The sequence below is a fragment of the Crocodylus porosus genome, unplaced genomic scaffold (assembly GCF_001723895.1).
Source record: "Crocodylus porosus isolate Cpor-Errol unplaced genomic scaffold, CroPor_comp1, whole genome shotgun sequence".
NCBI lineage: Eukaryota > Metazoa > Chordata > Crocodylia > Crocodylidae > Crocodylus > Crocodylus porosus.
In genome coordinates this window covers 916,185-931,083 of record NW_017728943.1, presented here as the reverse complement: position 1 = coordinate 931,083, position 14,899 = coordinate 916,185, and the positions used below count along the sequence as shown (strand labels likewise).

At 50.5% G+C, this 14,899-nt stretch overlaps 1 protein-coding gene across 1 annotated transcript; it reads left to right on the top strand.

The window, feature by feature from the left end:
• The first annotated feature begins 11,199 nt into the window (after nucleotides 1-11,199).
• On the top strand, nucleotides 11,200-13,865 carry HOXB1 (homeobox B1). The gene is made up of 2 exons (XM_019548650.1): nucleotides 11,200-11,829; nucleotides 12,374-13,865. Exons 1-2 carry the CDS (start codon nucleotides 11,205-11,207, stop codon nucleotides 12,697-12,699), a joined length of 951 nt encoding a protein of 316 aa, XP_019404195.1. The 5' UTR covers nucleotides 11,200-11,204; the 3' UTR covers nucleotides 12,700-13,865.
• The last annotated feature ends 1,034 nt before the right edge of the window (nucleotides 13,866-14,899 follow it).

The window sequence follows — 14,899 nt, the reverse complement described above, 5'->3', positions numbered from 1 at the left end:
AAGCCCCCATTGTACAGGGGAGCAATTCTGCAGTGTAACCCAGTGCAATCTCTCCTCCCCCTTCTAACCTGGACCCCACATCTCAGAGCGAGCCTCCCTGCCCGTATTTATTCCCCAAACAAAAGGCTCCTAAATTCAGGTATTTAAGTCAACTTTTATTTTTTATTTATTTAAAAGCAAGAAGACGAAACAATCACACACAGACGTGCGCACACACTAGAGATACTTCCCCCCCTCCCCCAATAAACCTTTGCCAATCCTTCCAGTGACTTTCTCAGGAATCAAAACGCGACTTTTAGATTTCTTAATTAAAAAAACAATTTAAAAAAAAAGAAAGCGGAGGAATTTTCTTTCCTCTTTTTAAGTTTTAGAGGTAGACTATTTATTCAAATCCTTTAATAGTAAATGGCAAATTATTTATTGTATATATTATTTTCATAGGGGAAATAAAATGGCTTTATAAAATGAAAACGAACGCGTGTGAGGAAGTGGTCTCTTAGCTTTCAACACAACCCACCGGTTTCCCCTCCATTGAAATGCTTTCTTGCTCTTTTCTTTCTTTACCAGCAGCTGAGGTTTCTAATCGCCACCCCCGTACGAACTGGGAGAGGAAGAGAAACCCCCTGAATGCTCATCCTTGTAACATTTTAATAATCCAAGGAAGGTGGCTTGGAAAAAAAAAACCAACAGGAACATTGTATTTATTAAACCTATTTTCTTTCACATCAATTTTCCTGAGCTACATTTTAACACCCCCCACCGAAATCAGACTCTGGCTTCCAACTAGCATTTGTTGTTATTATTTCTTTTAAATCACACTCCTACCGTTTTCAACACAAGGAGAAAAAATAGCAAAATACAGCCCCAAAACAAATAAACAATTAAAAAAAACCCCAAACCCCAACCCGGCCGTCAGGTAAAATCCGATGGAAGTCAAATCGCAGAGATCAAGATGTGTAAAGTGACAACGCCACATGATACTTCAGAAAACCCTTCGGAGTCCTAAAAGCACACATGTTCGGCTGGGATTAGCTGCATTTGGTGTTTAGCAGATTGCTATTAAAAAATCCTGTCTTCCAGGAGTGTTAGCAGCCCAACACTAAAGCAGACAGAGCGAAGGCTGCTTCTTGCCTTTGTCCAATCCATTTCTCATTTCTCTTGAAGAAGGAAGAAACACGATACAATAAAATGAAACAAAATAACCAATTTAAAAAAATGCCCCGCGCTACCCAGGGAGAAGGGAAGCTCTATCTATGAGCTGCAAGAAATCCGCCATGCGTGGGTGAATGCCAGCGTTTTAGCCGACAGATGAATGGTAGGAAGCAAAGAAGGGGGCAGAGAAAACCCTGAAAGGGTCTCTCTTTTTTTGTAGCACAGACCAGAAAAACCAAGACTAATAAATCTGTGGTGTTTTCGATAGCAATTTGTGCTGCTCTGTCCCAGCTCACGTGTCCTTTTAGGAAAGCTTTCTTCCAACATGTAATTTTAAACACAAAACTCATATATCAAAGGGGGAGGGGAGGTTATGAATGAAAAGGGGTCAGCGGAGGAATCAATCGCTGTGACACAAAAAATAAATCATATTACGTCTTTGCTAAGTCATTGGTGTTTCCCCAGACACGGCAGAAATTTGGTAGGCGTTCAAGTCGAGTTTGTGTGAAAGTAGCATTGAAACCCAGGGAGGGGGGGGAGTGTGGGAGTGGGGAAGGAGGGTAGGGAGGGGGTTCTCCCTCCTTCCATGGCAGCTTAAAATGGCGCATGAATCTGTGGCCAGACAAGGGAGGGGGGGGAAAAACAGGCAGCCATGATAGAAGCTATATTTATGCTGTTCCAATGCTTAAGAGTGAAGGGAGGGTGGGGAGACCCAATGTATATAACTAGCCTCCTTCCCTCCTCTGAGCTATGCTGTAGGAGAGTTGTGCAGAGCCAGAAGGATGTAGAGGATTTTTCCCCCACTCTCCCTTTTGTGAATTTAAGGTTTGATTCACAAAGATACAGCAAAAAGAGGAGAGGGGAGGGATCTTCTGTCCCACTGGGTTTATGCCTTCACCTCTCTTTTTCAAGGAGGCTTAAGGTTTGGGCCCCAGATTTCACGGCAGAAACGTGCAGTAAGAAACGCTCCGCTTGCCCATCGCTTTGTTTGCGGCCCAGAGCTCCCCATGTAACTAACCCGCAGCAAGGGGGGTCCACACTGCAAATAAAACGACAACTGTTTAAGTCATCGCTGTTCAAAGATGTGGAGCAGCTTTTGCCAGCTGCAGCCGGGGATGCTCCTTGCAATAAATCGCGAGCATGTTTCGTTCTTCACCAACAACGGGCAGCTTTGCATACATGCGCACACACCTATTTCTATACGTGCGGGGGGGAGGGGTGATGCCTATGTGAATAATATGCACTGCCATGGATTGCAAATCGAAATTGATGGCAATCAGAAAACGGCACGGGACCTAGTTTCACTCCCAAATTAATGTATAGCACGTTATTCATACTGACCTCGGATGAGGGACCTGAGTGTCCTAATTGGAAAATCACCCATTTTCCCCCCACGCACTTTTACTAAATACTTTGAAACCCTAGAGTGCTGGGGGGAGTGTATCCCCAAGTCCCACAGAAGGCTATTCATTATCTTGAAGCTTATTTAATATCTCCAGCTTCTGGAACACACTCAAGTGCGGTGTTGGCACTGCCAGACGCTGTCTATCAAAGGGCCTTTTATTCCAGTGCTTCCCATATTTCCTCCTCACCTTCCTGCTTCTCTGCCCCCAGCAATACTGGCTACAATCTTGCAGGGGAATGTGTTAGCTGGTCGCCTCCGGTCAGTTTGAACTGCTTGCACTCCGTGGGTAAGACTGGAAATACCCAATGCTTCAGGGCAGTCGCTTCTTCCAGTACTACAAGCCTTTGTATGTGCACACAGCCCCCTTCCCGCATCAGTACAGCCACTCTCAGGGTGGGAGGGATCAGGCATAGGTCTGGATCATTTTAGAAGGGTGTCACTCCTCGCCTTTGCAGGGTAGTTTGCTTCTTATGCACCAGGGTTTGTCCCATTGGGAAAGCCCTCCGGGATAAATCAGCCCGGCAGCCAATTCTGCCCCCCTTCGGGAGGAGGAGGAGGAGGATGCCATGGGGGCATCTTCTGCTGAAGGACCTGGAGAGGAAGGGGTTGCTCTCCTGGCCGGGTCAGGTGGCTTGTGGACCAGGCAGGCTCTGATGGGGCGAAGAGAGGGGACTTCCAGGAGTTCGCCAGTGTAAACACTGACACCTTATCAATACAAATCTCTAACGAGGGCCCTTCTGCAGATCATAATGACTTCTCAAAGTTGCTGCGGGTCTCGAAAACATGCCAGTCACAGTCACAAATCAATTCTACACCCACGGAAAGTGACTTAATAAATGGGGCCTCGCCAGCTATTATCCTTCCTCACAGCAACCCTTCTTATTTGTCCTAATTAGCAAGACTGAAATGTCGGAGGGAAGGAGGGGAATATTCAATAAAATCTAAATTATTGAATGACTGTAAGATTTCACCGTTGGTTCCGCCAGCCTTTACCTTCTTCAAAATGTCAAACAAATGGAAAATGCATATTTGAAACCCTGCCCTTCTGTTCCCTGCAACTGGAGGGCATGTATTAAGCATATTCAGCCCTTGATCGTTGTCAAAACGCTGCAACCGCCTAGCCATTATTAACTTGGAAATATGCAAATGAGATGTGCTAACACGTGTTGTAATGATGCTAAAGTAATATTTATCTTGCGCTCCTCTAGTCTGCGGATATGTTTGCTAAAGAGCCACTTGAAGCCCTAAAGATGTTGAACTAATAGCAAGGGGTTTGGGAGGGGCTTAAGGGAGAATTCCCCAGAAGCAGGAGATGGGCTAAGATGACTTCTGCCTGGCATCATGTTCTGCCAGGAGTTGAAAATGGAGCCCCTTTCCAGGGGAAAACTCACTTCTCTACTTGGGAAATCGCTCCAACCTCCTTCTCAGCTGCCGCTGGCTGTATTTTAACAAGGCCTCCAGAAAGCCCCATCCATCTCTCTCCAGGGCATCGCCAGCCTGGCATCTGGCTTGCTTGAAATCTGTCCCCTAGCACTGTCCCAGCTACTTTGCAGCAACACCCGGTAAGAGCAACAGCCACTTACCAGCAATATTCCGCATGAGAATATTTCTGCTACCTGGATAACTCCCTACAACAGTCACAGGCAGAGGAGCAACCTAGCAGCAGGGACATGTTGCTCCTGGTAGGGTAAGACTACCTAGAATCGGAAGGGGAAGTTTGGGAAGGATCTTTAGGGACATACATTCCATCCCTCTGCGCGGATGCAGACTCTGCTGTCTCTGCACAGTCCTCGACAGGTGCCCATCCACCCTCTCCTTGGAGGAGAGGAGACCTCGCAACTCTCCTAGGCAATTTGTCCATTGTCCTCCTGCCCTGGCAGTTCTGTATTAGCAGATACCCCATCTCTGCTTACATTCTCCGGCCTGGTCTACACCACAGCGTTTGGCCCTTCCCATCACCTTGCTACCGGAGCTACCACCAGTTGGTTTACCCTTGAGGACTGCGGCTTCCTTCACTTGAGCTGTCGCCTCTGCAATTACTTGCAATGCTCCATGGCGGGAGGAGGGTAGGGGGCCTGGGATCCCCTGCTCTCAGCCCCACCTGCTTCATCCTGACCCAGGCAAGCTGTGCCCAGGCCTCCCCTGGTGGAGATCCCGCGCCCCTCTACGCCCCTCCGCCCCTCCCCCCGCCTGCTAATAACCCTGAAGAGCTGCACCTTCCTTTTGCCCTGCCCTGCACCAACCTAGCACATCGCCCAATCACCCTTGGAGGGTCTGCTGGCTAAAGCATGGCAGCCTGGCTTGCAGCCCTAGACCTGCAGAGCCTATTTAGAAGCCCTTTTGCCATGGAGGGCATCTGTCACAATGGGGCCATCCGCATCACATCCTCCCCCCATCTCCTGCAGTGCTCCAGGAGTGACCCCGTGGACTGGAATGTCAGGTCTGCTCGGGAGGGTCCGTAGCTGGAGGCAGTCAATGGGACTAATGCTTCCAGCCAGTGTTAGGGCACACAGTGATGATAACTGGGAAGTTTAAGCTAAGTTGGGCCTACCTCTGAACATTTAAATCATTGTATATTAACATAAAAAATGCCTGTTGCGTAGGACTGCGGCTGTGGCTGGGACCTTCCTGACAAGAAATGATGACCTCACTTACCGATTACTTCACCTCACACACTAACCTGTCCTAAAGCATGTTTAGACTTCCCCTCTGATCACTTTTCTCTAGTGATCAACTCCTTTCCTTGATTAACTACTATCAATCAGCTCCTCTTCGTATGATTAATCGTTCCTCCGGTGGGCAGTGCTTTTTTGTTTCTGTTTTGTATACTTTATGTCTTTCTTAGTGGTTGTTCAACTTTGAAAAGGATACTCTATGATCAATCCCCTGACGGGCTTCGGCTCCAGTATTGCTCAAGATACAGCCCCAGCGGCCAGGACTTTTTAACAACGAAAGGTGAAGCGTTGGTTAAGCAAGACCCAGGAAGGCAGCACCTTCTTCTAAGACGTAAATGTAAAGCCCAAGTCTTTCGTGCACACCCGGCCTTCAAATGTAATGTATCAGGTGATTAACACAGAATGTTCTGAGGATGCTGGAGTTAGAGGTATAAGAGAGGGAGCAGGATGCGCGTCAAGGGGAAAGAAATCACACAACCGCTGTAACTAAGCTCCCAGCTCTTCTCAGGCTACGGATCCACGTCTTAGAGGATGCTATAAGGACGGACCGTCTCTCTGCCTGTAGGGTGAGATACAGTTGCTTCCACAGATAATGATACTGGACTTTGAGCTGGGACTCATTATATATTGCAATAAATAAAGCCTTTGTGTTTTAATTGACCGTGTTAGTCGTGTCAATCCTGAAGTGTACTAGCTAATATCCCACTTTCCTGGTAACGGCAGCTACCTACAAGAATCATTGCCTTAGTGCAACCCCAGCAGCAGACAAGGCTGGGGAAGGGAAGAGAGAAACACGAAGACAGGGAAGCGACTCCAGGAAGGTCATACAGCCGGCCAGTGGCCGAGAAGGGAACGATGTCCTGAGCCTCAACAGTGTTTTGCAGCTACTGATCCATAATCAGGGCTGAGCCGGGGTAGCTGGATTTGTTCTGAAGTTGTCCCAACCAGGGAGGTAGTTTTACATGAAGCTAATGACACCCCCCCCTACACACACACACTTCCCACGCAGGGAACGACCCCGAGGCGCTGCAGCACCTGAGCAGAGAGAGCAGCGTGGCCTAACGGGTGGAGAGAGGTTTTCCACAGCAAGATGTGACCACGTTTCGCAGTGCAGTGCCTTGCACGGCGCCCTCAGCTCTCCGCCCGTGGTCGGTGGTTAACCACAGTATCAACCAGGGCTCCGAGGGCCTGAATTAGAAACTGACCCTAGGCAGATGGATCCCCCGTGGGGAGCCCGGAAAGAAGAAGCTGCGATCTCCTCACCCCAGAGGTGCCAAGGATGTGTAGCTCCCACTAGTTCCCATTGACATGGTCAACACCTGGCAGAATCAGGCCATTTCTAGGGAGGTAGTTTTACAGCAGGTGTATGTATTGGTGGGGTAGGGAGTGAAGCTCCCTATAGTCAACAGGGCTGGGTCCAGTTACTTCAGCATATGAGCTGGAGGGACCTGCGAGCTAATACAATAGTGGCACAATCGTTGATTTCGACCTTCAGCATCCCAAACATGGCTTCTCTGAACCCCACCCCCTCCCCCGTCTGCCGGCAGCTCCCACCATTGCCTTGATGGTGTAGGATTGATGATCTCAATTGTCCTCTGTATTTTTCCACTGCGGAATAGCTCCTCCCAGAAAACCCCAAACGGGTCGCCCTCGAATAACTCCTTCAACGTAACTTTGAACCTCAGTCTCCCCGATGAGCTTTCATTCCCATCTCTTCTCCTTTCGGGCGTGTTTGGACCCGAATGTCGCAGCCCCCAAGAGCTGCGGTTCAATGCGGGCAGACGAGGGCCTTGTACACTTCCCCTGCTACAATGCTACCCTGGAGAATCCCAGGCCCAGTCCATTTTGCCTCAAGGAAATCTGAGGCCCAGAGATCAGGAGCAAGGGAGAACTGCATGTGGGCTGCTGGCGTGTCCCGGGAGCAACTCACAACGCCCGTCTGCTCCAGCACAACCAGCAACCAGGAACAGGCCTGCAGCGCCGGCTGAAGACGTTAGGGATTCATACCCCACCTCAGGGAAACGGGTCCCTGCCGCGGAGGATTAGAAACGAGAGCATTATAGGCTAGTCCAGAGTTCAGCCCTGTTCTGTCTCAGAGTCTCATCAGCAAATACAAAATGCTGCTGAAGCTCAGGACACCATTCCCTGCTCCCTGACCAGCTGCATGACCTTGTTTATGTATAAGAATCTGAGTCAGAACAGAGCTGAATTCTGGACAAGCCTCTAATGCTCTCGCCTCTGGAGTCCAGGGTTCAGCTCTGTCAACTCAGATCCTTAGATAGATAGATAGATAGATAGATAGATAGATAGATAGATAGATAGATAGATGGTACAGATGTATATGTATCCTATAGGTGTATGTATACATAAGCATGCATACATACTCGGATTTATAATTTAATATAATATAAAAGGTTTAATTTTATATATATATATATTTACATATGAGTAAATATATATGTGTGTATACACACAGACGGATCTATATATAACCCTGTACAAATCTATCTCTCTATGTATCTGTCTATCTATCTCTAAGAATCTGAGCGGACACAGAGCTGAACTCTGGACCCTACAAACACGCCAGTTTTTGTCTCTGTTCCCCATCTCTGCCCAAGCCCATGTACTCGCCCCTTGGTCGGTTTCGATTCTTTCCCCAGGTACCCGAGGGGGAATGGTGTCTAACCTCCGCCTTCCACAATCCCCCATATTAAAAAAAAATCCAATCGAGTGAAAGACTGCAGTGTAGAAGATTTCGTCCTCTGTGCTTCAGGGGATCGGAATAATTACTGCCTCCCTCAACACACCAGTGAAAATGAAGCAATCCATAGAATTAAAGAGCAGTGTCTCATCGAGTATCTGAGTGGGCAGATGACAGGACACCGAGGTCTGATGGGCTCTTCAGACGTGGCGGCCCGGGCAGGGAACTATGCTCGTCTCTCGGGGAGAGCCTGCTCGGGGAAGCCTCTGCAACATCTACTCCGGAGTACACGTGGCAGGCTTGGTCGTTGTTCTCCATGATCTGATACCCCTTTCCCTGAAAGTCGTGAGAGAGGAATGGGGCGGGGAAGGAGGACTAAGAACGAGCAATGGAGGTTGTTCTCCGGCGAAGGCACTCAGCCCCGCATTTCCAAAAAAGAAATGTAGGCGCCTTCAGTTCAACACCGGTGCTGGCCCTGGCGAAGACCTTTTTTGAGTCTGGTCCTCAGGATGGGATTTCCAGACCCACGTCCCCACTGCCACCTGCGCTCCCCTCTGCCATCAGTCCAGAGTAGGACTCCCCGCAGGACCGCCCCACCTCTGGAGTTAGCTCGGGTTTGCCCTAAACCGAAGTAACAAGGCCAAGACAGCTCAGGGAGGGGAGAGGGCTCGCGCTATCCGGACAAGATTAACCAATGCCCCACAGCTTGCACAGGAGGCGATCCTCCGAGGAGCTGATCAGAGGAAACCCGAGCGATGCATCCTTCCCTGGGTGACAGAAAGCAGCAGATGGCCAGCGGCCACGGATGAGGGTGTGTGTGTGTGTGTGGGGGGGGGCACATCCCCGTTCTCGCCCAGAAAGAAACTTCCCTCCCTTCTCTGATGGGAGGACAGACGAGTAGAAAAGCCCCAGCGGGAAAGACCCCCTCTCCGATCTCATCAAACGTGTGTCTCCTGGTTCATCCCAGTCCCCTTCACAAAGCGCTTAGATGGATGACTATTAAATCCCTAAGCAGGGCCGGAAGTGTTACGTGGTTTTCGTGTTATCCATTCATATTTCGATCGCATTAAGGAGGCAGTTTTAGTGCCCGAGTTTATCCAGGTATCGCAGCCAAGCGCTTCGCGGTGTGAGCCAGAGCTCTCCCGTCTCCGACGCTCGCGGTACCTCGCACCCAGAGCACGCCCCGCGCCTCCCCCTCGGGGCCGCAATAGTGAGACCTCGCGGAAACTATCTCTGAAACCCCATCCCGACTTGCAACGACACAAAACCTCCCTCACCAGACCTCTGGAACAAGAAAGCGGAAGGACATGGCCAGAGCCTCACTAAGCAATCGACTCCAGGGTGTAATCAGAAAATACACAGATTAACTCCCCCCCACCCCGAAATGATCTAGTTTAAACACGATTTAAATATGATAAACGTCATTCAAAATAATTGCACTATAAGGGAGAACATCACACGCCCGGGGTCAAGTCAAAACGCTTTCCCTGTCCAAGAAGAACAACACGAGAGCCGAGCTGGGTTTTGAGGATGAGCTTGTGGGTGCGCTATTCCGAAGTAGGCAAAAGCGGGGGGTCTGGAGAACCCAGAGTACTTTTAACTAGCAGATCAGATGTCACTGCTCGGATAATTACATATTAGCAAGAGGCAGGTAAGGTTCTTTGGGGAGATGTGATATTTGTTATTAGACCTATTAAACAGTTGGAGAAAAAGTTCTTTTGCAAGGTTTTGGGACACAAACGCCCTTCTTCAGGCATTAGGAGACTCCGCTGCTGTTCTGTTAGCAAGAGCATTTTCCCACCAAAGTCGTCTCATTTGCCCCGTAGCTAAGCGTGAGAAATCTAAGGTTACCTCATCCGTTTTTACTCTGGAGGTTTTAAAGGAGCCAGGTTCGAGCTGTTGGTCGCAGAGAACTTCTTTTAACAAATGTTGCCCTTAAAAGTGTTGCGTCAGCCAAACCTCTGGACTAAAGAGCTTGTTTATATCATGTCTTACAGTGAACTTTTGGCCTAAAAACTCCTGGTTCTTCTTAAGGGCTGGCTAACCAGTAAATATCCTGACAAGTAACAAATGACTGTGGGCGTCATATTGTTGGATGCTCTTGTCTCCCATGTGCTAACAAGTAAATAAATGTTGCCTACCTATGTCTCCATTCTATTAACAGTGGAGTGGAAAAGGCTGGTTCAGACTCCTTCTCTTTGTGCCTACGCACAAGTTGAACGATGTCAGGAGAAGACTTCAGTACAATAATCGATTGAGAGACAGATCAAACTGCTTGTGACTAATACAGTATCTATCTATCTATCTATCTATCTATCTATCTATCTATCTATCTATCTATCTCCCTGGTATTTATCAAACGATTTTAAAAGAAAACTCTCGTTTCCATAGCTAGATAGGCTAGCTAGCCAGCCAGATAGATAGATTTTCAATTCTTTTCCTCATTTGATTTTACTTGGTATGGTATTTCTCCAACAAAAGGCATCCCCTCTAACTTTATTTCATCAGCTCATTAGAATATTGATTTAATTAAATTCCTTTTTACCCGCACTGGTTCTACACACAAAGCCAGGGTGGCAAGATGCTCACTGGGAATTTTTTTTTAACGCTTTTGCATCCCAGCAAACTCCAAACACGTCCACGCCATGTTGCAAAGAAAGTTTTAAAATGAAGAAAAGACCCTTTTTTGGTAGTTGGAGGAAAAAAATGTAGCGAGATGTCCCTACCTCTCCCTCTCTCTCTCTCTCTCTCTCTCTCTCTCTGTGTCCCTCTTTCTCAGATGAAGCTGGAATGGGGGGGAAAACCTTCTTTAAATTTTGTTTTTTGGGGGGGGGGAATTCTGATGAAATTGGCTACACCTTATAACTTGGGGCCTTTTTAACACTTAAAACAGTCTTGAATAATTCTAATTCTCTCTTCGCTCCCCCCACCCATACCTCTCTTCTCTCTTTTAAAGTCTTTCAGGAAAGATTTTGACGTATCCGTGTTGTGATCAGATTGATGGGCCGGGTTTGATTGAAGTGCCTTTGTCATGCAAATGTCAGCTGTGTGATGGATGAGCACAGAGATCTGACAAACTTCGGGAGGTCCCAGCTCATTGGGCCCGAAGCGGACCACGTGGTCGCGGGTCCCAACCCTTTCTGGAGGCGCTGGGGGTTCGGAGCCGTGCGATGCATGGCTGGAAGTTTTACAGCGTTTGACATACTATCTAAAGGTTGTAGGGCAGGCGGGATCCCCCCAAAACAGGTTGACCCTCCTCCATCAGTGGCAGATGGACAATAGTAGGATGAACTCCTTCTTAGAGTATGCAATTTGTAACCGTGGGACGAGCGCCTACTCGCCCAAGGGCTACCACCACTTAGAGCAAGGCACAGCTTCCTTCCCTGCCTGCTCAGGTACCCCTGCCAGTGACAGCTACCACGGAGATGGGCGCCTGGGAGCAGGGGGGAGCACAGCTGCGCCCAGCCACCTCCCCCAGCAGAGCCCTGGCTACCACCCCACGCCCTCCTCTGGCCTTGCCATCCCCTTCCCGGGCGCTGCCTCCGCAGGGTACCCGCCCCAAGCCTACAACCCGAGCTACGGGCATCCCCACTTCTACCTCGGCCAACAGGACGCGGATGGTGCCTACTTCCAGGCGCCGGGGTATGGCCTCAACGCCGGATCTAACCTCAGCCCCTTGCCAGAGGGCTACTGCGGGGCAGTGGCTGCCCCCGGGCAGTACCAGCAGCACTCGTATGGGCAGGAGCAGCCAGGCTACTTGCCGGGGGCTTACAGCGGCCTCTCGCCTTCTCTAAACGAAAGCAAGGACCACGCGTGCCCATCCGAGCAGTGCCCCACCACCAGCGCCACGCAGACCTTCGACTGGATGAGAGTGAAGCGGAATCCCCCCAAGACAGGTGGGTCTATAGCATCCTCTCCATCCAAGCGGTGGGGGCAGAGGCTTGGAGGGGTTTCCCCCGAGGGAGGGAGGTCGTACCCCGGGGTAAGAAGGGGTGGTGCACAGCAGCAGAGCCCGGCGCTGGAAATACGCATCCGAAGCAACGAATCGCCCTTGCAGGCCCAGACTTTGTCTGTGGTAGGAAATGATCCTGGTTTCCTGCCCCTCTTCCATTGCCCTCATTGTTCAGCTTCCTTCCCTGCGAGTCTCCTCAGCCCCCCCCAGTATACCCCTGGAAAAGTCTCCTTAAAGTCTCCAGCTCAGGGGGACCCTGGGGCCGGCTGGAAAGAGGTCTCTTTGGAAAGGACCAAGTGATGGGTCCTAAGGGTGGCTCGGGGGCAGGGCAGGTTCTTGGGATGGAGGGTGGCTGGGTGATGGATGCAGGGAGCCGGAGAGCCTTGCAAAGCATTGCGGCCCCCCCCCCCCCTTCCTCCCCTTGGCTGTAAGGAGTGAGTTACGCGCGGCTGCTGCTTCCTTGTCGTGTGTCCTTGGCTCCTTCACAGCTAAAGTGTCCGAGTACGGGGTGGTCGGCCAGGCCAACACCATCCGGACCAACTTCACCACCAAGCAGCTGACGGAGCTGGAGAAGGAGTTCCACTTCAACAAGTACCTGACGCGGGCCCGGCGGGTGGAGATCGCCGCCACCCTGGAGCTTAACGAGACCCAGGTCAAGATCTGGTTCCAGAACAGGAGGATGAAGCAGAAGAAGAGGGAGAAGGAAGGACTCGCCCCCGCGGCGCCCCCCAGGGCTGCCAAGGAAGCCGGGGAAGCCTCGGACCAGTCCAACTCCACTTCACCTGAGGCCTCTCCCAACTCGGTGTCCTCCTGAAAGGACGCCGAGGAGGAGCAGGAAGACACGGTCCCCGCACGCCACTTTGTCCGCCTTCCAGAGGCAGCTGCTCCATGCCAAGCAGAAGAGCTCACAGATCTGTGTAAAGTAGGGAACAGACACACACACGCACACTGCTCCGACTGGTGCCTTTTTTTTGCAAGAACTGCTTCACTTAAGTGTGATGTCAAATCATCCTGTCTGCTTTTTTTTTTTTCCTTCCCCCTTCTCTCTTCCCTTCTCTTAATTTATGAGAGCATCCTGCAAGCATCTGGACCTCCAAAGGAGCGGCTGTGTTTTTGCCGGACATTTCTTAGCCTGACCCGTTCGTCTCAGGGACGTTTTCCCCCCAGATACTTGGGAGCTGCACTTTCAACCAGAGAAACTCGGAAGCGAATTTAGCTGTCCCCGTTCAAACACAATGGTGCACAATGACTTTTGGCTGCAAGATGTTGCTTGATGTAATTTTTTTTTCGTGGCTTTTCCTCCCATAGGATTGTAAAAAGTTTCCCCCCGCCTTTAAATTGTGTATATGTTGGAGTGAGATTTAGATATTATTAATAATGAAGAGGCCTTTGCAAACAAACACAGAAACACACACACACAAATCCTCCCCTCTCCTTTTGCACTATTGCTGCCTTACAGGGTTCACACGCTGTTCAGATGCCTTGCGTTATACACACACACCCCAACCAAGAAAAAGTTTGACCTCAGGGTACTCGTTGTAGTCTGTTCTGTCCGGGAGTGTGGAAGCTCCCCAAAAGCTGCAGAGTGGACCTTTATGAGCTATCGGCCTGCCCATTTCTACTGATGGGCTAAAATATATTTATTATATGTTTAAGAGCCTTAATTCTTAAAGGAAAGTAGCACAGGAATCCCTCCCCCGCCCCCTTCAGATTTCAGCGAGGCCGATCAAAATGCTATTTAACACTAGAAAATAAAAACCGTTTTTTCTCCCCTGCAATAAGCTTTAGCATAAAACAAATCTAAAAACGTGGGGGGAACAGAGTTGAGTTTCTCTTAGATGTATTTTTTTGTTTTAAGGAGAAAACGACAGCGAGGGAAAAGAACTAGTATTTTTTATCGGGATTTCCCTCTCACCGCTCTTTTCTGCTCTGTATTTTGAAATGAAGCTACCTCAAGACTAATAAAGTTTACTTTTTTCATCCCCTAGTCCTGTTGGTTTAAGTGGCATGGGAAATCTCTCACCCCCAGCAAGGGCGCGGGGCTGGGGTTGTGGGGGAAGGCGTTGTGAGGGAGGGGGAAGCCAGGGGGCTTCTTATTCTTGCTAAGGCTTTCAAACGATGGGCCCGGTGTCCTCCCTGCCTCTAGCCTCCCCTTGACTCCACCGGAGGCGGGATCAGGTCCCGCGGTGCCCAGGCCAGCATCCCCCCACGTCTGTCCGCGCGCGGCTTTGAGTCGCTGCAAGGCTCTGCCGGGGTCCGGCTGCCAAAGGGACAGGGCCGCCCCCACTGGCATTTTTAAGCCACTTTCGCAATGCCCCTGAAATAGATCCATCCGCAAGAGGAAAGGGTTTGGGGGGCTTTGGGGGGCTGATCTGACACCGCTGCTTGGAGCAGAAACCGCAGGTCCAGGGATTTTTCTTCTCCTCTCGGATCCCAGGACCGGCTGCTTATCCCGAAGCAGTGTGTGTGTGTGTGTGTGTGTGTGGGGGGGGGTCCTAACCCTGGTCCCCCCTCTCCTCCCAGCCCGGGGCAGACTGCTTGTCCGCGGCGGTGGGACCCTTCCTTGTAAAGTCACGGTGCTTCGGCGGGGGAGAGGAGCAGTCGGGGTATAGCTCTGACCTTTTTACCTCAAAACGCCTCTGGGGTTGCTAAACAAGTCCACAGAAGGGGGGCTGCCCGGGCCGCAGGCGGATCCGAGTCCCTCCCTGCTTGGGGCTGGACGGGGAGGGGGCTCAGCCAGCTACCTGCCGGCCCTTGGGGAGGCAGATCCCGGTCCTTCCCCCGGGAAAAGACCCTCCCCGCACCGGGACAGGGGGCAAGAGGCATCTCGGGCTCTCCCAGAGAGCTCCAGGGGCCAGCTGGTCCCACAAGGCAGGGAGAGGGGGAAGGGTGCGAGGCTGAGGATGTCATAGGGCAAATGGAGACGGGTGCGAGGCTTAGGATGCTCGGGGCAGGCAGGCAGACAGACTGGCAGCGAAGACAGGTGGCAGTGCTGAAGACCTGTATGACTCTCT

Coding starts and splice junctions, on each gene's coding strand:
- HOXB1 (XM_019548650.1), top strand. CDS start 11,205: ATGGACAATAGTAGGATGAACTCCTTCTTAGAGTATGCAATTTGTAAC. Junction 11,830..12,373: donor GCGGAATCCCCCCAAGACAG/GTGGGTCTATAG, acceptor GCTCCTTCACAG/CTAAAGTGTCCGAGTACGGG.